We start from the raw sequence: 24037 nt of genomic DNA, 5'->3' as shown, positions 1-24037 counted from the left end.
TCTTGTGTGCCTATTGAGAAGCCAGCTGCCATTCCTTTGCATGTCATTTTTCTTTCTGTTTAAGAATGTCTGCTTTTTTTTTCCTTTAAATTTCACCACAATGAACCTAGTTATGAATTTATTTTGTGTTTCTTTAGGGACACCTAGATAGGAATTGTTGTGTCATAGAAAATATTACTTTCCAGTCTTTTCAGATAATGCCAAATTGTTTCCCAAAATGACTCTCTTGATCCATATTCCTGAGTTCTTACATCTTTATATTACATTGTGTCATCTGAATTTTTGTGTGCTTATTTTGTGATAATTTTTTTAGCAAATGAAGGAAGACTGCTTCTCAATGACCCAACTAAGAAAGGAAAAGTTGAAATTGTATGTCAGTCATCTGCAACTCATCTCAAGGGAAATAATGACCAGATCATTTTTTAAGGCATTTGGATTTAAATAGAACATTTTTGGGGTCTGACCTTTCTTAAATCCTTGAAAATAAACTTATTGAAATACCTTTTAATACCTGTGTGTGTGTGTGTGTTCTGAACTTTTCTTTATTTATAAGATTAACTTACTGATTAGTTTAGAATTTGGTAAAGAAATGGGAGACTTTCTAATCTTTGGCTAAAAATTTGCTAAAACAAATTTTAGAAGTCCTGTTTAGTACTTTTTCAAATGTGTGTATTCCATACATATATGGATTCCTGTGATCCTTTATGGACTTCCCAGATTGCTCAGTGGTAAAGAATCCACCTACCAAGGTAGGAGACTCGGGTTCAATCCCTGGGTGAGGAAGATCCCCTGGAGGAGGAAATGGCAAGCCATTCCAGTATTCTTGCCTGGGAAATCTCTTGGACAGAGGAGCCTGGCAGGCTACAGTCCATGGGGTCACATGACTAAGCTAATGAACAACAACAATAACAATGGATTCTAATCCTTCTTCTATCACAGTAATAATTTTACTTTCTTCTTGTCAAAAATCTTTTTATCTGAATCAAAAATTACTTTTTTTCTGATTCTAAATGTAATAACACCCAGAGTAATTTTAATGTCTCTAGTTGATCTTGGTGATTAAAGAAACTGCCTGCATTCTTTTCATTATTTAGGAAAAACTACTTCTAAACCACTTTAGATAATTGTTGTTGGGTATCTTGTCTTTTTAGTTGTTGCTGTCTTACATTATATTTTGTTTAGTCGCTAAGCCGTGTCCGACTCTTTGTGACTCCATGGACTGTAGCCTGAGCGGCTCCTCTGTCTATGGGATTCTCTAGGCAAGAATACTAGAGTGGGTTGCCATTTCCTTCTCCATACAGTATATTAGAGTTAGGAAATTCTACAACTTTATATGCTGTTTGTACTTTTAGGAGGATATAAAAAATAAAAAACTGTCAGAGTCTGAATTTTCTTTTGTCTATATAAGAAGATAATTAGTGGCTATTAATATCAGGTACCACATTAACCCTTCATGCTCTAGAAAACCATAGTTAAGATGTTTATCAACCTTACTGTCTAACCTACTTAAAAAAATCAATACATTTTTCCAATCTATTTTCTTTCAGTTTGTCTTCATTCAACACAATGGGGAGAATAAATGCTTCTGCAGGATGTAGCACAATTCATCTGCCTAATTGCAGAATAACACATTACCTTGTTTGTAACTGAAAGAACTATATCTATTGTGATTAAAAGAGCACAATAAAGTCAGATTAAAATGTTCTGTATCCAGTGTGTCTTTATTTTATTTTTTAAAAATATTTATTTGGCTGCATTAGGCCTTAGCTGTGACATGTGGGATCTAATTCCTTGACCAGGGATCAAACCCCCGCCGCCAACAAAGGGAGTGCAGAGTCGTAGCCACTGGACCACCAGGGAAATCCCCCAAAGTGTCTTTAAGGCGTGAACAAAGCTATTCTTTTTAACCTGTAAAATGTGGACATTATTATTTTTTACTTTTCTTGATGTCATGCAAGGAATCTCTGATTTAATATAAAGCCAGATTGAGATAATTTGATGAAAAAATGCTTACAGGGATATTCTAACTATACTTACACCTATTACACTAGCCTTCATAATAATATTCCCGATTCTGATTTTTCCTTATGACTTTCTTAAAGGCAGGACTGTTTATTAAGTATTGAATGTCTTTACAACTGATGAGAATCTAAGAATATACAGAATGTATAGTCAGGGATACACTGAAGAGGACAGTACCTTTGATGACCTTTGTTTATTTTATTGTAACTTGATTCAGACTTTTGTATTTAAATTTTGAGCGAGTAATACTCAAAAGGTACAAAAAGTGAAAGGCACAAAAGGATACACAACAGGGGGTCCTCCTGTTCCTTAGGTCTCCCCAGAGCAATCCAGGTAGCAAGTTGCAGCCAGGGGTATTCTGCAGGTGCTCCAGGTGATAACTCCCCCTCAGCCCTCCTTTTTCTAAAAGTGAGGTTGAAGCAAGTGAAGCCTGTCACTGGCTCTTAAAGGCGCCTTATTTTGAAGCAGAAGCAGAGCCAGAATATAGTTCCTGGCATTCTAGATCATAACTCTTTGCAATCCTTGCAGTAAGCCCACATTACCTCTCTACAGTGTCTAGTTGTTAACTGGCTCATCACCGTGGATGTTGGATGTTTCAACCCGGATAATTCAAGTTTAAAAGTAGCTTGGTTTAAAACCGGAGTACTTGGGGCAAGGAAGTCTTATCAGAAGGCAACATTTTTTTTGTTGTTGTTGTTCATTAAAGGAAAGAAGGGTTTTAAAAGGCTGACCTAGGGTTTAATCACACGGTTTGACTTTTGCTGAGTCTCGGGGATGGCGCGTGTCAGACCCAAAGCGCAGACGTCAGCACGGATTCCACTGTGGCATCGGGGGACTAGTGTTCAGCCCTAGGGCTGCTCGCTCTTCTAACAAGGCGACTGGGGCTCTAAGGCGCTGGCCTTGGTTCCATCCTTCTAGATCTCGGCCTGGAGGCGGTGCAGAAGGGATAAGGCCTCGTCCTCGCCTCTTCCACTGGTCGGGTGAGTGCGGCACAGGAAAGAGTTGCGACGGCTCCAGAGCAGGCCCGCCCAGGGGGAGCCAGCCAGCTGGATCTCGGGCTTCTTCGGCCTAAACAGCCCGAACGGACTAGGCCAGCCAGCTCTGGCCGCTCGGTCCGATCCCCTCCTGACCCACGGCCTCCACTCCTGGGGGCAGGATTCCATAGCCAATCCCCTCGGCCATCCTACCCTTTTCCCCGCCAAAAGCAGATCCTTCAGCCTCGCTCCACAAGCCAGCCCCACCCTGCCCTGCCCTTCCATTCCAGAGAGGAACGGTCACGAGGCCAAGAACGCGACTCCGCGCACTAGGCATCTCTCCGAGCTGGACCCGAGCAAGCAGCTAGACTCAGCGAGAGAGTGGGAAGGAGCCTTAGAGAGCAGTTCTATGGCCCAATGGCTTTCCTCTACCTTCGGGTGCGGGCCAATGAGGCGCAAGGGGCGGGACTTCCGCCTCGCCTTTGGTGTTGTCGTACGCGCTCCGGCTCTGGGCTGTGGGGGTCGGTGCGGAGATTCAGTCATGAAGTCGGGATAGAGACTTCTGCAGCGACGCGGCTGGCGTGCCTGTTTGTGTTGCAGGGTCAGCTTCCAGGTAAGATCCTCTCCTGCGTCTCCACGGCCGGACGGCAGGTTTTCCCCCGTGGGGCCTGCCGGGGAGAACACACCCCCTCGCCCGCCCTGAAGCTCTGAGGCGGCCTCGCCGCCGTTCTCTTGGCTGCTCCTCAGTCTGGGTGCGGAGGAAATTAGTTTAGTTTAGTTTTGTTTTGCAGAAGGTATAATAAAAAACCCTGCGCTCAGAGGCCGACTCTCCCTTGCATTCCTGCGCCATGAGTTTGTGTGTATCTAAAGTTGTTGGGTTATCTGTTTTGCTTCTTGCATTCCGCTCTTGAGGTGTCTTGAGCCTGGGAAGCTGTCCGGAAGTCGTCTCTTTCCGGGCGTCCCCGGGCGAAGTCGCTTGAATTTAGTTGTGGGAAGGCTTTAGTCTTTGGGAAAAAAGAGGGCAGTCGCCTCTTTTCTTTCTAACCTTCCTGCCACCCCCACCCCCACCCCGGAAACTAGATAGAAGGTGGGACGTGATTCTGCTAGGGACAGATAACCACGTCCCTGCCCCCTAAAGTTGGCAGCTCTGCCAGGACGCTTATTGAGTTGACCCACACTGATGAAAGGACTTTATCTCAGAGAGAGAGTGGGCAAACACCGAAGCCAAGCGATCCCAGAAGCACTCGTGCATATTTGGTGGCAGTCACTGAGTGTTCTCAGTCAGCTTTTGGGTAAATTCCTCTATTTTGTCCTAATCTGGCATTAGTAGATTTCCAAAACCATCGTTTCATCTTCAGTTTCAGCACCGTGGGCAGCTGCTTAGATTCTTTGTTGTTTCCCCAAACTAGCCTGACAAGTGTTCCTCAGTGATGCTGCAGGAACAGGGAAAACTCATGCATTCCTTTCCACAGTGATCTGTTGTTCTCCAAGGAGAACATCTGCAGTATTTGATACAATGTAAATAAATAAGATGGGTGTGCTATCCGAGAGTTCTAGTTAGAGATACATCAATTCAGGGTTTAAGGAAGGGTTTTCAAGGATTTAATCTTTTTAGGGATACATTTTAATGGGTCTGTGAGATTAGCTTCATTTTGGAGTAACAAAACTGGGCTGTATGTAGTAGCAGGTTTTTTGTTTGGTTGTTTTTTTTATTGAACAGCATGTGGACTCTGTGGTAGCAGTTTAAAAGAACTTTAAATAGTAGATAAGAAATGTAGTGGGCGTTTCTGGTGACTCAGTGGTAAAGAATCCGCCTGCCAATGAAAGAGTCGCGGGTTGATCCCTGGATGGGGAATATCCCCTGGAGGAGGACATGGCAACCCACTCCAGTATTCTTGCCTGGGAAATCCCATGGACAGAGGAGCCTGGCAGGCTACAGTCCATGGGGTCGCAACGAGTCAGGTGAGACTAAACAACAGTAACAAAGAAGTGTAGTGCAGGGCTCATGGGAATTTGAAATCAATTTAGTGCATTGACATTAATGTTAGAAAAAAACAAAAAAATAGCATAGGACATCCTATGGAGTAAGAGTAAATATTATTTCATGAAGCTTTTGTTTCAGGTTTTAAAAAATAATGTATGAATGTGAAGAGTAAGATGTAAATGTATACCCTATTATTGTGGATTGTGGCAAAACATTGGATCCCAAATTTGGGAGTCAGACTGGGTTCAGCCTTCAGCTCTGCCATTTACTAATTCTGTGACATTATCTGTGAATAAGGGAAGAATTATAAGAATTAATTGATATAAAATATGTCTGTTACATAGTTAAGCCTCAAAGTAGTTGTTTTTGTTGTTATTTTTTGGAAATGTTGGCTAGAAGCCCAGTTAATTCTCTCTGTAAGGAATGACAGCTGTTTTAATAATACATATTTTTTACCCCTGCCTTTATTTGAAGCCAGCAGCCTCATGTCTCCATGTATAACAGTAAATCATGTGGACAAAGATCTTAATTTGCAGGATTTAATATTGAAGGATTGGGAGTAAGTTCTCATCTATCCTTGTTTAAAGCTCATTTCTTGCAGGCATTTTGCAGGGGCCTAACTGTTACTGCATTCAGCACCCTTCCTTTGATGTTTTCCTGCATCCCAGAGTAACACAGATTTATCAAAAGTTTTCCAGGCACTAATTTTAGCTAAGTAAGGGCAGGACTAAGGGTGTGATAGGTTTGTGTCTTTGAACTAAATTGGATAGGAAGGCATTTTATGTTTTATAGGTTTTGCCATAAAGATATATGAAATGGCTTGGTCAAATATCATGGTGTGCTTATTTCATGTTGGTATGACCTAAAAATGGTTGACGTTTAAGTAAGAAGTGTGGTTTTGGACATTTTGAAATCTGGGAATGTTTAGCAGAAGTCAGAATGAGTTTGGATCAAAGTAGTGTTTTGTACCATTTGACATATTACTGCCATATGGCATTGCATATGGTAATTTCACATGACGTAAAAAAGGGAAGAAACTAAGCATTGTTAGTTTTTTCAAAAGAAGAAACAGAATTAATAGACATTTCTTTTAATTAGATCATGGTGGATAATCAGTGTTTCAAAATTCATGTATTCAGCAAATATTTATTGAGCATTTATCAAAAATACTAGTTTTCATAATCCTTTTACATTACATAAAAGCTAATTTAGGAACAATGAGAACATATAATCAGTATTGTCAGTTTACATATCATAGTACATAGATAACAATTATAGTCATAATAGCTAACGTTGTTTACTACAGGCAGACAATTCTAAGCACTAAATATTTGTGATTCTCTTTTTGTAGATAGGGAAATGAAGGCATCGAAAATGCATAACTTTCTGAGTTCACACATGTTGTTAGTGGAGTAACTGAAATTTGAATCTAGGCATTCTGATAATAAAGCCTGTCTTGTATAACGTTCTATTAAAAAATACAGAATGCTGTGGAGTTATTTTGGATTCTTGCTTATTTGGATGACTTTGGGTAAGCTCTTTTGACCCTCGGTTTCCTCAGCTCCTTCCTCAAAAATATATTATTAAGCCATTATGTTTTTGTGGGGTAAGGATAATTTGTAAAGCTCTAGACAGAGTATGTGTTCAATAAATCATATGCCTCAGCCTTTTCCTTTCATATTGAGGATGCGGCCATTTGAAAGATTGTTAGCAACTGGAGGAGGACAATAGAAGAAAGAATTTCACCTAAGGACACTGCTGAAGCAAAAGTATAGAAGTAGGAAAGCAGAGAACATTTGCCAAGGTAGTATGTTTAAGGAACAAGCTGATATAAAGATAGATGGATAGAGTTGACAGGAATCCTTAAAGGAACCAGGTTACGGATTTTGTACGTGATTCTTGGTTGAGAAGAACCCCTCTTTATAGATACTAATCTGGAACAAAGTCCAGCGAAGAAGTGGAAGCCTGGAGGTAGGAATACCATGGAGTTTAATTACAGAGGTTGAAGCAGGAAGTGATGATGGTGGGATTGTTGTGAAGGGTTTAGATTGAGAATGTTAAGTGACCCTGGGAACCAGTAGAAGTATGGGCCTCATTTTGGGGAGGGTATTATGATGAAGAACAGATGTTGGTGGCGGAAGGGGATTTAGGAGACGAATTCATGATACAGTCTTTGGCTTTGGAGCTGAGGATTAGTTCAGATGTTTGGAAATGTAAAGTGGAACCTGGGAGCTCTGTGTACTTCATAAAAAGAGAAGAGACCAGTTGCTGACATTGTGAGGAAATGGTCTAAAGCCACAGTCCCCCTGTGGGTAAGTTTCACAGGAAGGAAGTGACTCCAGAACACCCTCAGAAATGCAGATTTCTCATTTGATAGAGTTCTACCCACTGTTTTTCCCTGTAGTGTTTTTTTGTGTCCTGGGAGGATAGGGGTAAGGTAGTGGGGAGGGAAAATTTTGGAAACTTAGCAAGGCTCTTATTTATTATTTCAAAAGAGAGCCAGTAAATTGAAGAGTAGGGATTCTCACATTAAGAACTTGGAAAGATGCTGTGATTTTTATATAGTACCAGACACTTATACACACGTGTTGTATGTTGCATTGTAACATCTCCAGATTTCTTATTTTGTGTCACCCCTCTTTGTTACCCTGAATTGATTAATAGCAAAACCTTTAAAATCAGAGAATCTGTGTGCTTGTTATGGGTCAGCAATGAAGAGAGGATCTAGAGAGATTGTATTCTACTTATAGCCGAGACACTGGGAGAAGAAGCTCAGAGGATGAGAGAAGGCCGCCTGGTGTGGTAGGACGTCTAGCAATTCTGAGTCCGTGAACCCATTCTCTGGCTTCAGTTTCCTCATTTTGTATGATGATGATAATGATAATACCAGTTCTATCCTGTTGCAAGGAAGAAACACGCCTAGAGGCCCTTTATACTTCAAAAATGGAGAAGGAAATGGCAACCCACTCCATTATTCTTCCCTGGAGAGTCCCATGGACAGAGGAGCCTGGTGGGCTGCTGTCCATGGGGTCACAGAGTCGGACACAACTGAAGCGACTTAGCATGCTTGCATGCATTGGAGAAGGAAATGGCAACCCATTCCAGTATTCTGGCCTGGAGAATCCTAGGGACGGAGGAGCCTGGTTGGCTGCCTTCTATGGGGTCGCACAGAGTTGGACACGACTGAAGCGACTTAGCAGCAGCAGCATACTTCAAAAAGGGCTCAGATCTAAGTAGAACGGCCTGTGGTTTCCTTTCTTGGCAGATTTTCTAGAGTTTGGTGCAGTTAGGTAGTGGCATGATATTAAGTTAAGCAGTATAGTAATTTACTCATCTCTGAACTGTTTTTAGTTTCCTGTAATGCAAGGCCCAAGTAACTGGCCAATCAAATAAAAAATTGGACATTAGGCATAAGCATTAAGACAAGAACGGTTTGCATATTCTCTTACTCCATTGCTGGAAACATTACTTGGACTCCACTACTTACGAATTTTTCTATTGCAATCATTCACTCAACAAATATTGAAGTATTTTTTATGTCAGGCATTGTTCTAGGCATGCAGGGTATGTTAATGAACCAAAAAAAATTTAAAAAATCCTTGCCCTCATGGAGCTTATTTTAAAATAAGGTTAATTTTAATAGTTGAAAGTAATTAGATTTTTCTTGTATTCTGTGTTGAATATGAAATCATGATCCTGAACAGATAAAGTACGAGTCCTGTAGCAGATTGTAACTAATTTTGTAGAGCACTTTAAAGGAAGGGACTGCATCATTCTGACTCATGCATGTCTCCCCATTTCCCCTTTTCCCAATGAAATGACTTTGATGTATTTAATACTCAGCAAATGTAGGTACTCATTAAATATTTATGATGGGGAGAAGGAAGTTGTGTTAAGGCAAGGGCCAGATCTTAAAGACAGAGGAATCAGTTGAGTGTAACAAATATTAAGGGCCCCTTGTGCTCACTAGATTGAAGGTACAGAGAAAGAGAAGTGTGCTGTGAATTGCATTGCCTGGCCTATGCATTGCCTATGAGGTTGAAGTGGAAATACAGTTATATTGTAGCTGAAAGCATCACCATTAAAGGAATCTGGTTATCTTGGTGTTCCCCAACTTGCCCAATAAGTAGCTAGGTGACTTTGCATAAATAACTTGACCTCTTAGTTCATTTCCTCATTTGTAAAATGAAGTAGTTTGAATTTTCCAGTTAAAAAAGTCTGCTTTTAAGACTTACAAAATGTCTTTTATCATTTCACTTTACTAATACAGATAAAACAGAGCCAATCATGAACTTCTATTGAATAATAATCAGACTGAATTTATGCTTTTAGTTAACAAACTAGATGTTTAAAAAAGATGTCTACAAAATTAATGCTACCTATTTGATGTTATTTACTAAGAAGACTACGTTGTAATTTTAAAAAACAAGGTAAAATATAGCCTAACATGTAGTTTCCCCTCTTGCCATTATGAAGGGAAAAGAAGCCATAATATTTTAGACCCCAGTAAAGGATGTTACTAGTTATTCACACTTTAGTTTTACAACAGCCTTTGATTACTGTGCTAGGTGCTAAGTATCTCAAATCTGAAACTGTATAGTCCCTAACTTCAAGGAGTGATGAACAAGTTAAATGTTTTGTTACACCAAGGTGGCCCGAAGAAGGCACATAATGAGAGGCTGAGAGAAGAGAAAGTTCAGATAGTTAGAGGTTAGAGGAGACTGAGTAGGAATGGCGAGGGACAAAACTGGAGCAGTTCATGAACTTTTTAGTTTTCAACTTTATTCTAAAAGTTGTTTAATCTATTAAGGAATTTTAGGCAGGGAGTAACATGATCAGGCATCTTTATATCTATCTTTATATTCCTTTTAAGAGAATGATCCATGGAGAAGATATTTATCTTGCTTCCAGTTATTTCAGTGGTATAAATCCTATTCGAGGAACTCTTATTCTGAGGAACAGTGTTAATTGTGTGGTTTTAGGGTATCAGTAACCCAAATATTGAAATATTTGGACATTAAAACTTATATATGTCCATAGCCACATTGATGTAAATTGAGAAGACAGCTGAAAATTATAGGTATTCTGCTTATTGAAATGAGAGAGCTTCTGGTCAGGTAAGAATTTGACTTAGGGTTATTTCTAAGGGGCTAAAAAAATTTGTCAGAGTTAGATTGACTCCAGTTTGGGCTCATTTTCTAATGATCAGGATATCCAGTTAAACTTTTAGAGGGAATGAATCTTCAGGGAAAAATAATCCCACCTGATGATAGGTAAATATTTCTAAATCAAGTCATAAGAGAGTAGGAGCTGAATTTCTGCTTTGCTTAGGTGTAAAACACCTCATTAAATATTGAAGAATAATTTATCTAATCACTGTCCTTGTAATTTACATATTTGAGCTTCAAAAAGGAAGAACTGTGGTTGTAAGTTATACATTTATATAAGTATTATAAATATTAATTGCTTAACATTTTTTGAGGTGAAGTTCATCCAACATAAAATTAACAATTTTAAAGTTAATAATTGGGTGGTACTTAGTAAATCACAGTGTTGTGCAACCACCACTCTCTATCTAGTTCCAAACATTTTTATCACTAGAAATTAAAAACTTGTACCCATTCTCTGCTGCCACCAGCCCCTGGCAGCACCAGTTTGTTTTTTGTCTCTATGAATTTACTGGAGATCTCATTTGTTCTGGAAATCTTATATAAATAGAACCGTACAATATGTGACCTTTAGTGTCTGGCTTCTTTCACTTAGCGTAATGTTTTCAAGGTTCTGCAGGATTGTTGCAAGCTACATTGCTGTATGTATGGATCTTTCCTTTTTACGGCTTAATTATTTTATTGTATATATACAGCATCTGTTGAAGGACATTTGGGTTCTTTGCATCTTTTGGCTGTTGTGCATATTGTTGCCATGAACATTCATTTACAACAGTTTGTCTGAGAACTAGTTTTCATTTCTTTTGGGTATACGTAAGAAATGGAATTGCTGGATCATATGGTAATCCTATGTTTAGTCTTTTGAGGTCTTGCCAAACTATTTTCCACAGTGACCGAACCATTTTACACTCCTACCAGCAGTGTATGAGGGTTCCAGTTTCTCTTCATTGTCACCAACACTTGTTCTTTCCCAGTTAAAAAAAAATTAGTGCTATTGCTGTTGCTACCCGTCTGAATGCAGAGTTCCAAAGAATAGCAAGGAGACATAAGAAAGCCTTCCTCAGTGATCAATACAAAGAAATAGAGGAAAACAATAGAATGGGAAAGTCTAGAGATCTCTTCAAGAAAATTAGAGATACCAAGGGAACATTTCATGCAAAGATGGGCTCAATAAAGGACAGAAATGGTATGGACCTAACAGAAGCAGAAGATATTAAGAAGAGGTGGCAAGAATACATAGAAGAACTGTACAAAAAAGATCTTCATGACCCAGATAATCACGATGGTGTGATCACTCACATAGAGTCAGACATCCTGGAATGTGAAGTCAAGTGGGCCTTAGGAGGCATCACTGCGAACAAAGCTAGTGGAGGTGATGGAATTCCAGTTGAGCTATTTCAAATCCTAAAAGATGATGCTGTGAAAGTGCTGCACTCGACATGCCAGCAAATTTGGAAAATTCAGCAGCCAGATGGAAAAAAAGCCAATTTAAGCTTCACAATTGGTTGGTTCTTTTGATAGATATCAGTAGCCTCTGACAGTGAAAGGGATAGGTAAGAGCCAAATCTCCTGGTAACCTGGCTAACTAGGTTGGAATATTATCTAAGAAGCAAATCTCAGATAGAATTCTGTCATTCATATAGACCTTGATTAATCAGCAATCACAAAAGCATCCATACAGTCATACAGCCAGTTCAGGGAAGCTCTGTGAAGTCTTATTCTCTGTCCTTTAGGCACACGAATGAGCACCTAGTGCAAACGGTGTCCCAAAACAGATACAATGATGCTCTAGAGGCAGGACCAACAACTTTCTGGTCAGGGCAGTCATTTGAATTCCAGGTTAATTTGTAGGGACTGGCAAAAAATCGGTCCTTAAAATAGAGCACCTTCCAAAGGGTATGATTTGTTGATTTTACCATATTTATAAACTCCTTTTCAGAAGCCCCTGTTCTATATTTCCAGCCAAACCACATATGTTTGGGGCTTCCCTGGTGACTCGGTAAAGAATCTGCTTGCCATGCGGGAGACCTGGGTTTAATCCCTGGGTCAGGAAGATCCCCATATATCTTTAACACCACTCAATTCATCATTGAAAAAGTATCTCTAACTCTCCTTACAAAAAAGGTGTTAATGACCTGAATAACCATGATGATGTGGTCACTCACCTAGAGACAGACATCCTGGAGTGTGAAGTCAAGTGGGCCTTAGGAAGCATTACTATGAACAAAGCTAATGGATGTGATGGAATTCCAACTCAGCTATTTCAGTTGCTAAAAGCTGATGCTGTTAAAGTGCTGCACTCAATATGCCAGCAAATTTGGAAAACTCGGCAGGGACCACAGGACTGGAAAAGGTCAGTTTTCATTCCAATCCCTAAGAAAGGTAATGCCAAAGAATGCTCAAACTACCACACAATTGCACTCATATCACATGCTAGTAAAGTAATGCTCAAAATTCTCCAAGCCAGGCTTCAACAGTACGTGAGCTGTGAACTTCTAGATGTTCAAGCTGATTTTAGAAAAGGCAGAGGAACCAGAGATCAAATTGCCAACATCCGTTAGTTCATCAATAAAGCAAGAGAATTCCAGAAAAACATCTATTTCTGCTTTATGCCAAAGCCTTTGACTATGTGGATTACAATAAACTGTGGAAAATTCTGAAAGATGTAGGAATACCAGACCACCTGACCTGCCTCTTGAGAAACCTGTATGCAGGTCAGGAAGCAACAGTTAGAACTGGACATGGAACAACAGACTGGTTCCAGATAGGGAACGGAGTATGTCAAGGCTGTATATTGACACCCTGCTTATTTAACTTATATGCAGAGTACATCATGAGAAACGCTGGGCTGGATGAAGCACAAGCTGGAAGATTGCCGGAAGAAATATCAATAACCTCAGATATGCAGATGACACCACCCTATGGCAGAAAGTGAAGAAGAACTAAAGAGCCTCTTGATGAAAGTGAAAGAGGAGAGTGAAAAAGTTGGCTTCAAACTCAACATTCAGAAAACTAAGATCATGGCATCCGGTCCCATCACTTCATGACAAATAGATGGGGAGACAATGGAAACAGTGACAGACTTTATTTTCTTGGGCTCCAAAATCACTGCAGGTGGTGACTGTAGCCATGAAATTAAAAGATGCTTACTCCTTGGAAGGAAAGTTATGACTAACCTAGACAGCATATTAAAAAGCAGAGACATTACTTTGCCAACAAAGGTCTGTCTAGTCAAGGCTATGGTTTTTCCAGTAGTCACGTATGGATGTGAGAGTTGGACTATAAAGAAAGCTGAGCACCGAAGAATTGATGCTTTTGAACTCTGGTGTTGGAGAAGACTCTTGAGAGTCACTTGGACTGCAAGGAGATCCAACCAGTCCATCCTAAAGGAAATCAGTCCTGAATGTTCATTGGAAGGACTGATGTTGAAGCTGAAACTCCAATACTTTGGCCACCTGATGCGAAGAACTGACTCATTGGAAAAGACCCTGATGCTGGGAAGGATTGGGGGCAGGAGGAGAAGGGGATGACAGAGGATGAGATGGTTGGATGGCATCACCAACTCAAGGGACATGAGTTTGGGTGAACTCCAGGAGTTGGTGATGGAGAGGGAGGCCTGATGTGCTGCAGTCAATGGGGTTGCAGAGTCGGACATGACTGAGTGACTGAACAGAACTGATTGCTATCTGTGTGAATGTGAGGCGATATCTCACTATGGTTTTGATTCACATTTCCCTAAGGACTGATGACGTTGAGCATCTTTTTATGTGCTTGTTTGGCCATTTGTGTATCTTCTTTGGAGAAATGTCTACTAATTTTTTGCCCACATATTAGTTGGATTGTTTGTTTTTTTATTACTGAGTTATGTTTTATGTATTGTGAATGCTAGATCCTTATCAGATGTATGATTTGCAAGTATTGTCTTCCATTTTGTGGATTGTCTTTTCATTTTGTTATTAATATCCTTTGATGCATAAAAGTTTTAAATTTTGATCAAGCTCAGTTTATTTTTGTTTCTTATACTTTTGGTGTCATATTTAAGAATCCATCATGGAATCCAAGATCATGGAGATTTACCCCTAGATTTTCTTCTAAGAGTTTTATCATTTTTGCTCTTACATTTAGGTCATTTAATTATTTTGAGTTAAATTTTGCATATTGTGAATTTAGGGGTACAGCTTCATTGTTTTGCATGTGACTATCCAATTGTTCCCATACCACTTGTTGAAGAAAGTATTATTTCCTTGTTGAATGATCTTGGCACCTTTATTGCCAATCAGTTTGGCCATAGAAGTATGGATTTATTTTTGGACTCTCAATTCTGTTCCTATCCTTATGCCCATACCACATTGTTTTGATTATGGCTTTATAGTAAGATTTTAAAATTGGGAAGTGTGAGTCCTCTAGCTTTGTACTTCTTTTTCAAATTTATTTTGAACTATTCAGGGCCCCTTGTGGTTTCATATGAATTTGAGGATTGACTTAACCATTTCTGCATAAAAAAGGCTTTTGGAATTTTGATAGGGAATGTATTAAATCTGTAGACTGGTTTGGGTAGTATTGCCATCTTAGCAATATGTAGTCGTTTTTTTTTTGGTCACATCGTGTGGCTTGCAGGGTCTCAGTTCCCTCACCAGGAACTGAACGTGGACCACAGCAGTGAAAGCCTGGAATCTTAGCCACTGGGCCACCAGGGAACTCCTCAACAATATTTAGTGTTATAATACACAGGTTATCTTTCCATTTATTTAGGTCTTTGATTTCATTCAGCAATGTTTTGTGGTTTTCTGTGTACAAGTCTTTCACTTCCTTATTAAATTTATTCCTGGGTATTTTATTCTTTCAGATACTTTTATAAATGCAATTGTTTTCTTAATATCATTTTTGGATTATTCATTGCTGATATATAGAAGCATGACTGATTTTTGTGTGTAGCGTTAATTTCTTTTAATGATCATTTGCCTTCTTTTTTACCTTTATAAGCTGGATCACATAGGTAAATAAGAAAGTGGAAAGTGGAACAGTAAAGAATTTTGATCTCAATGGTGTATGATTATTGTGAATATTAATAGTATAGGATGTCCTTTTAGCATAGTGTTGAATGATTATCTGCTTACACTATTGCATTCCTGGTATCAGATTACATACACTTGGTCATTATAATATAGATAGGAATATTTTATTTTCTTTAAACTTGAAGAAATGTGGGGATGTTTATTTTTAAAGTTAATTTTTTTTGCAACTTAATTCTGATGTTATGGAGAAAGCCTTAGGGATAAACCATATTTATCATTAACTCTAGTTCAGAAATCCATGAATAATAAAAATAAGGTTGGAATGGTTATTGTTGTTTAGCCACTAAGTTGCGTCTGATTCTTTTTGCAACCCCATGGACTGTAGCCCACTAGCCCCTCTGTCCATGGGAATACAGGAGTATTCAGTGTACAGGCAAGAAACTAGGAGTGTGTTGCCATTTTCTTCTCCAGCGGATCTTCCTGACCCAGGGATTGAACCCACATCTCCTACATTGCAGGTGAATTCTTTACCACTGAGCCACCAGGGAAGCCCTTGGAATGGTAGCTGATTTGAATATGTAAATTATCATTTATATACATTAGTTTACCTTTCTTAGTTTTCCTTGAAAGAGGTTTTCAAATATTTAGCCTTAAAATTTCATTATTAACAATTGCATCTGTTCAAATTTCATATGAACAATTTCAATCTCACACATAATTAAATAAATGCAAATTCATACAGTAATCAGATGGTCTGAAAGGACTGGCATTTCATGATATACACCTGTATTTGAATCGTAGCTCCATTATTTAAGAGGTAAGCATCGTTGGGCAAGCTACTTAAGAAAGTGAATACTTTTAATGTGCTTGCTATATCCTCAGCACTGCTATAAGCACTTAATGTTATTTATCTAATTCTCAGTTTCCTATATTTATGGAAAGATAGTAAGACCTTCCACCATCTGTTGATACTGTTGGGAGTATTAAAAGAAATAATGCATATTAAGTACATAGCCAGAAATTTAAAAAATCATTTATAGCATATGTAACTTATTATCTAATACCAACAAAGATGAGAAAAGGATAATCAGTGTTTGAAATATACATTTATTTGGAATTATAAATATTAATAGGAATATTCTCTCTGGAAAGCAATTTGGCTACATGCATAAAGTTTTAAATTGTTTCCTTGGCATAGTGATTACACATTTAGGAATCTATACTAAGGAAATAATCTGAAATATTGAAAGAGATTTATATTTATCATAGAATTATTTATAATTGCAATAGGTAGATTCAACTTAATATTAAACAGTAGGGGAATAGTTAGAGAAAGTCATGATTTATCCATATAATGTAACATTCAGCAGCTATTAACAAAATGTTTATGAAGAGTTTTAATATCAAGGGAAAATGATACAACTTTAAGTAAAAAAGCATACAAGTCATAATACAATAAGTGTAAAAATGATAATAAAATATGGATTGGAAAAAAACCTGCTAGTAGTGGTTGGATCAGAGAAGTAGAACCAGTGTGAATGATGTGGGTGATACAGAATAGGGGAATAGACTTTTAAGAAATTCTGGTATCTGATTAAGAAGTATATCATAGTACTCTTGCTATTGTGCTTTAATATGTTGGGTGAGCTGGGCCCTTATGGGTCAGCTGGGTGGTAGTGAGGAAGGAGAGCTGAAAGTGAGGTTGGAGAGCGAGGGTATGTAGGAACCTGTGAGAATGAGCTATAACACATGAGGACAAACACTCATATTTGTCCTGTGAATGTTAACCTTTGGGTAATCAGTATTATCTTTATATATTCTACTGAGCATTATTTTTAGTATTAGAAAAAATCATAAACATTTTATTAGATAACAATATAATGAATAATGTATAAGGATTAAAGGCTGATTACAGTGGCATCAACTTAAATCAGTAAATGGTGGATTTACCAGGCCACGAACTTTGATCTGTATTTTACAACTCTCCTCATAGTCTTTGCAGTTACACTTCAAAAGCTGAGTTCAGTTTGTCAGGTTCTGAGAGGAATCACAGTGATTTTTATAGCTGGTAAATTTTCATTCATCTGTACTGCTAGTGTTTAGACAAGCCTCAAATAATTTGTTCTAAGCTTTGGAAGAAATTGTGTTGATTAATGTAAAGTATGTATGTGTATATTTTAATTTTGAAATGATCTCGTTTCCAGAACAGTACAGGAACCTTTTCTTTCCTTCCTTAATCATTTGCGAGTAATTTGTTAACCTCATATTCTGTATTCACCAGAAACTTTAGTGTAAGATTCCTACAAACAAGGATATCTTCCTTTGAGAAATGACTGATTTGGGGGCTACAGCAAGGAAAGTACAAAATGGGACAAGAAAATCTTGTGCCAGGAAACAGAGACGTGCTCAAACATGATGTGATTGTTGTTGGTTAGTTGCTAAGTCGTATCTGACTTTTGCAACCCCATGGACTGTAGCCCGCCAGGCTCCACTGTCCATGGGATTTTCCAGGCAAGAATACTGGAGTGGGTTGCCATTTCCTTCTGCAGGGGATCTTCCTGAGCCAGGGATTGAACCCATGTCTCCTGCATTTGGAGGTGAATTCTTCACCACTGAGCCACCAGGGAAGCTGGGGGTTATTCAGATAGGCCCAGTGTAATCACAAGATTTCCTGGAAGTGGAAGAGGAGGAGTTTGGAATGAAGTGATATGAGAAGGAATCAATATACCATTGCTGGCTTGAAGATGGGGCATGGGTCACCTGGGCCAAGGAACGTGGGCAACCCCTAGAAGCTGATAAGCATAACAATCAGTTGTTGCATAATTTAAAACATTTTGTCTTAAAACATACATGGATAATAGCCTAGACTAGAATAAGAAATTTGTGTGACTTTTAAAAATAAGTGATACGTCAAAGACTGTGGGTGCTTTTTCAGATTTTGCACCAATGGCCACGATGAACACTCATGGCCATGTACTCACTCTCCTTTTTCCCTGTTATTAAGGAGAGAAGCACTGTCTCACTTAAATACTGTTAAGAGCAGAAAGATAACTGTAAATTACCAATTCATTTTCTTTCTGCTCCAGATTCACCCTTCAGTACCTGCTCTGCAGTAATGGACTGGACTCTAACCATTTCTCCTTTACTAGGTGCTAAAGGGGTCAGGATGCTGGAGGGGAAGGGATTTTTTTCCTTAGTTTCCTAGTGTTCTTTCCTAGTTAACTCTAGAGCTGTGTGTGTCCTCTTCCCCTGGGACACTGGGGCCATCTGGTGGTGCTCTGCCTCAGCCACATGCCCAGAGTAAGCAGGCCCTCACTGGTCCTGCAGTCCCAGTCCAGACCTGCCTTGCCACGGCCCTTCTGAAGTGGACACCATGTACCTCAGGCCTTGTGCAGGCAGTGCCTTGACTCCTTCTGCATGCCTGTGCACCAACCTTGGCTGGCTTTTACCCAGAGAATTGTTTCCTACAGTTCCCTTCACACGAGTACTGTGGATTCCAGGTCTTGTTTCTGTAGCAGCGTCCTGACTACCTCTGCTTGCTCTGCTTGCTCACCAACCTCAACACCTGCTCCAGAGAATGGTTTCCTGCTTGTCTGGCAGTGTTGGACCAGCTCTGGTTTGCACAGTCTGGTGAAATTCTCTGTTATCTCGTGTGCTGCAACCATACCTTTGCCAATGAGAAGCTCCAGGTTTGAGGAGGGGACCCTTCTCCCAGGTTTAGTCTTTTTGGGTACTCTCCCTCAGCCTTATTTTTCCCATCAGAATTTAATAATTATTTTTCTTTAAAAAATTACAAATGGCTTTATTGACTTACAACTGGCAAATAATACATATTTAAAGCTTATGCTTTTATTAGCTTTGACATATTTGTGTAACAGTGAAACCATCGCCATAGTGAAGTTAATGTTTTTGTTTGGTATATGTTATATAAAATGAAATAAACTTTAGAAAGTTTATTTTGAAATATGCAGGTAAATGTAAAATAAAATCATGAGAGTCCCACCACCCAGAGTTTACACATACATGTTAACAGGTTGTTTTATTTCATAGTATTTATGCATCTTATTAATGTAAACATGAAATTTTTTTTTTTTTTTATATTCGAGTTTATTCTTCATTTAACTTTTAAACACTACTATAGTTGAATATTAAAACAAAAGCAAGTAGTGAGCATATTATGATTATAGTCCTTCACTCAATCACTACTGCAAATAAAACACCAGCAGTGAGTGGTATTCACAGGCCCTACTAAGAGGTCTGACACTGAACACCACCCCGAGGATGATGTTCATCATCCTCATACGCTTCTCCATTGTAATGGCGCCGTCTTTCCTGATTTGGATCAAAGTCCACTAATTCTACCTGATCCATTTCTTCAGTCTCTTCTACTTCCTTCCTCTCAGGCAGAAGTTTTTCCAGCAAAGAGAGTTTATCAGGAGAGAGAAAGCCATTCTCAGGAAAGTTAACCTTAAATTCAATGATTAGGCGACCCTTTTCATATGGCCTACGATAAATTGGCATGCCTTCATTTAGCACACACTTGATATCTCCATGCTTGACAATCTGACCTGGATGAGAAGTGATGACTATGGTTCGGTTGTCAAGAGTAGATATTGGCTTCTGGAAGCCACACAATGCCTCAACCAGCTGTATGTCCATACACATGAAAAGGTCTTCTCCTCGCCGAGTAAAAACAGCATGGTCCTTCTGATCTAAAACAATGATAATATCTCCTGGCTCCAGTCCTGGTTCTTGGTCTCCTTCACCATGGAATGTTATCTTCTGGCCATCTTTCATGCCTTTGTCAATATGAACTTCTAGAATTTTTTTTTCTCGAACTATCTTCCTTCCGTTGCAGCTTTTACATCTATCTTTAGGACTGATCCGCTCGCCATGGCCCTGGCACTCCATGCAGACAGACTGAATTTGCTGAACCATTCCAGGTCCTATCTGATGAATTCTTATTTGCATTCCAGTACCTCGGCAATTGGGACAGCATTCTACTGCTCCTTTCTTACCGCCTCGGCCTTCACATTTGTCACAAATCACATTCTTCTGCAGAGCTAGTTTTCTTGTTGCACCATTATATAAATCTTCTAAGGTTACTGTAAGTTGATGCACAACATTTTTACCTCTCCTCTCTCTCTGCATCCTGCCTCCTCCTCCGAAAAACATATCAAAGATGTCCATGGGGGAGCCAAAACCACCACCTGCTCCACCTTCTTTAATTGCCTGTTCTCCTCCTTTGTCATATAATTCCCTTTTCTTTGCATCAGAGAGCACTTCGTAAGCTTGAGAAATCTGTTTAAACTTCTCGCCTTCATTCGGATTCTTATCAGGGTGGTACTTCAAGGCCAGTTTCCTGTAAGCCTTTTTTAATTCTTCTTGGGTGGCATTGGGTTTGACCCCCAAAACATCATAGTAAGTGGTTTCTTTCACCATTTTCTACAGCCGGTGAGCGGGCCGATGCCGGTGTGGGGGAGCGCGAAGGAGCGCGTTGCTGTGAGCAGCCTGGGCAGCCGCCGCTCCTTCGGCTCTCACCGAGCGTTCTGGAAAGTTCCGCTAAACATGAAATATTTTTAACAGTAATACAGAAAAGACGCCAAGAACCGAGTCTTGAAGTGATATTTTAAGAAGCAGTTGTTATTATCAGTGGGAATGGGATGCCTTGATCTGGCACCCCATACTCTTACACCATTGATTTAGTAGGGTAAATTTCATGCCCCAAACAGTGAATGGGGCATTGGGCATGCTCAGCTTTTTGTTCAGAAATTATGCATAAATTAAAGGAAAAAGGTGGAGTGGGAATAATGGATATGAGAATTGGTTCCTTGATTCTAGTATTTACACATAGAAATTGAGCCCCCTAAAATAGGAAACTGGAATGATAATACAAGTTACTTTTCCCTGTAGTGTTTTTGTTTTACTTGACAAGGTTGTTCTGAGGATTAGATGGAAAAGCATTCACATCAAATACTTAGCAGAGCACTTATGTCAAAATTAGTAAGTTCTCTACTGATCTGTGTATAGTGGTGATACTGATATTTATGTGAAGCATCATAAAAAAAATTTGGTTCAGAAGACTGATATTTTGAAGTATAGATACACTAGGCATGAAGTATTGATGCATATATTTTTTTTTAACATTTATTTATTTGGCTATGCCAGGTGTTAGTTGTGGCATTTGAGATCTTCAATTTTAGTTGCAGCATGTGGGATCTTTAGTTGTAACATATGAACTCTTAGTTCCCTGACCAGGGTGCATGGAGTCTGAGCATTGGAAGCTCACAGTCTTAACCACTGGACCACCAGGGGAAGTCTCTGCTGGGCCTGATTTGATAACCTAGAAAACCATAATTTTCTAGAATATTTCTCCAAATGATGCTTAAGATTCTAATGTTATGAAAGCAATTCATTGTCAATTGTCTTTCTTGTTTGCTGCATGGCTTGTTGCTGGGGTTGGCATTGGCACTGGTGACAACAGTGGTATTGAAGAGAAATATGTTTGTTTTTGTTTACGTTCCTGTTTCCCTCCTTCCCTTCTTTCTCTTCCTTCCTTCCTTCCTCTCTCCTTTTTCTTACTCTAATTTGACCCTCTACCCCACTCCTCTTTGACTTACAAGAAGTTTATAAATAATGACTTGCTATAGTACTTGCCAATCTATAATTGAGAACAGTGTTTTTCAAATTTGGCTTGATCATGTGGGTTCACTAGGGGACATTTTAAAAAAGTAAAATTATAGGTCTTCTGTCTGAATCTCCGGGGAGGGACCTGGGAATATTTATTTTTACCACAAGCCCCTGGATGATATGTGCTATAGACACATTACTAGATCCCATCTCACGTCCGCTGAATGAGAAGATAACAGCTCTGGGTTGAACATGTCTGGTTGTTAGTAGTTGCCTGTTATTTGTTGATTTGGTATGTGTGATCTTGATAGGCTTCTGCTTGCTAGCTTTCATAATATTTCCATGTTGTCAGAAAAACAAAGCAAAGCAAAATCTTGTTTTAAAGACAAGCTGCTTTATTTTTGCTCTTTTCCTTTTAACAATAGAGGGAGATTTCCCTGGTGGTCCACTGGTTAAGACTGCAAGCTTCCAATACAGGGGGCACGGTTTTATCCCTGATTGGGGAACTAGGATCCCACTTAACAGCATTGCGTGGCCCAAAAAAAAAATTTTTCGATATCATAGATACAAGAAAATGCATAAAACATTTGTATATGGCTTCAAGAACAATTACAATGCAAATTCCCATCTCATCACAGCCTAGGTTGAGATGTGGACTATTGCTGGCACCCCAGAAGCATCTTATTTCTTGGTCACACCCGCTTCCTTACCTTTCTTACCCTCAAGGTATCACAATCTTGATTTTTATGATGATAATGTCCTCATTTTTCTCTACCTTTTTACCTCTTAAATGTGAATCTGTACAGAATATCTTCTGTTTTGTCTTTTAAAGAACTTCCTGTGAGTAGAATCGTAGTGTTTGCCTTCTTTGTGACTTGCTTCCTTTGCTCGGGGTTATTCTTATGAAATTCATCTGTATTAGTCATATGGCTGTGATTTGTTTTCCTTATTGTAGGGAACTACATTATATACCCATGCAAAAATTTAATTCTACTTTAATGCATAATACTCAGTAAAGTTTGTTATCAAAAAGGACAACTCATTGCCTATGTCTGTATAAGGACAAGGGAGGTAATAGATTGGAGGAAGAACAGGACCTGACTTTCACCACTTAATAGTAGAAATATCCTTGATTATATTATGTCAATGCATTTTTAAATTGAGGTAACATTGGATTATAACATTGTTTCATGCTTACATTATAGTTCGATCTCTGTACATACTACAGCATGTTCACCACTGAAAGTTTGATTTTCATCTGTCACCCTGCATTTGACCCGTTTTCCCATTTTGTCTTTCCTCAACCCCTTTCCAGTCTGGTAACTATTGATCTGTTCTCCATATCTGTGCATTTGTTTTATCTTCATTTGGTTTGTTCCTTTAGTTAGTTAGTTATAATCCACATTGCATGAAATCATATAGTACTTCTCTTTCTCCATCTGACTTATTTCACTTAGCATAATATCCTCAAGGTCCATGTGTATTGTTGTAAGTGGTAAGACTTCATTTTATTTTTTTTTAATGGCTGAGCAGTATTCTGTATGCTTACCAAATCTTTTTTATCCACGTGTTGATAGGCATTTAGGTTGTTTCATATCTTGGTTATTATAAATAATGCTGCAGTGAACATAGGGTTGCATATATCTTTTTGAATTAGTGTTTTCATATTGTTTGGATAAATATCCAAAAGTGTAGCTGGATCACATGGTAGTTCTCTTAATTTTTTGAGGCCTCCCTGTGTTATTTTCCGTATTATTTCCATAAATTGACTGCATCAATTTACATTCCCAGTATCAGTGTTTGAGGGTTCACTTTTCTCCACGTCCTCACTAACACTTATTATTGCTTGCCTTTTTGATAACAGTCATTCTGATGGGTGTGAGGTGTTATCTTGTGATTTTGATTTTGATTTCCCTGATAATTAGTGATGTTGATCATCTTTTCATGTGCCTTTTCGTCATCTGTGTGTCTTCTTTGGAAAGATGTTGCTTCATATCCTGTGCTCATTTTTAAATTGGGTTGTTTGGTTTTTTGCTGTTGAGTTTTCTGAGTTCTACTTTGTATATTAACCCCTTATTAGATGTATGATTTGCAAATATCTTTTCCCATTTAGTAGATTGTCTTTTCATTTTACTGGTGGTTTCCTTTGCTGTGCAAAATCTTTCTAGTTTGATGTAGTTCCATTTATTTATTTTTGTTTCCTTTGCCTGAAGAGACATATTCAGAAAGATATTGCTTAAGGCT

The 24037-nt window shown here is 38.9% G+C and overlaps 3 protein-coding genes across 10 annotated transcripts in view; 1 reads left to right on the top strand and 2 right to left on the bottom strand.

The window, feature by feature from the left end:
* Positions 1 to 24037, bottom strand: part of ANKUB1 (ankyrin repeat and ubiquitin domain containing 1) — a 76697-nt gene that overhangs the window by 44986 nt on the left and 7674 nt on the right. The gene's annotated exons all lie outside the window — the stretch shown is intronic.
* Positions 3507 to 24037, top strand: part of RNF13 (ring finger protein 13) — a 124904-nt gene continuing 104373 nt past the window's right edge. For all 6 annotated transcript variants that reach the window (XM_081569460.1, XM_081569459.1, XM_081569461.1 and 3 more), the window contains exon 1: positions 3507 to 3609. The gene's annotated coding sequence lies outside the window, so the exon portion shown is untranslated. The remainder of the gene's footprint in view (positions 3610 to 24037) is intronic.
* Positions 19246 to 20724, bottom strand: LOC145538072 (dnaJ homolog subfamily A member 1-like). 3 transcript variants are annotated; one of them, XM_081569457.1, is made up of 2 exons: positions 19963 to 20724; positions 19246 to 19731 (listed from the first exon to the last, which is right to left on the bottom strand). In XM_081569457.1, exons 1-2 carry the CDS (start codon positions 20603 to 20605, stop codon positions 19412 to 19414), a joined length of 963 nt encoding a protein of 320 aa, XP_081425583.1. In that variant the 5' UTR covers positions 20606 to 20724; the 3' UTR covers positions 19246 to 19411. The 3 variants fall into 3 exon arrangements, with proteins under 3 accessions (XP_081425583.1, XP_081425584.1, XP_081425582.1); XM_081569458.1 differs by having other exon boundaries at positions 20296 to 20724; XM_081569456.1 differs by having other exon boundaries at positions 19246 to 20724.

The sequence above is a fragment of the Giraffa tippelskirchi genome, chromosome 2, assembly GCF_054371585.1.
Source record: "Giraffa tippelskirchi isolate mGirTip1 chromosome 2, T2T-mGirTip1v1.2.pri, whole genome shotgun sequence".
NCBI lineage: Eukaryota > Metazoa > Chordata > Mammalia > Artiodactyla > Giraffidae > Giraffa > Giraffa tippelskirchi.
The sequence above is the reverse complement of the archived record's forward strand: the minus strand, read 5'-3'. Positions and strand labels throughout refer to the sequence as shown.

What these genes read in the sequence shown, in the direction of transcription:
- LOC145538072 (XM_081569456.1), bottom strand. Translation starts at nt 20,605, where the DNA reads ATGGTGAAAGAAACCACTTACTATGATGTTTTGGGGGTCAAACCCAAT.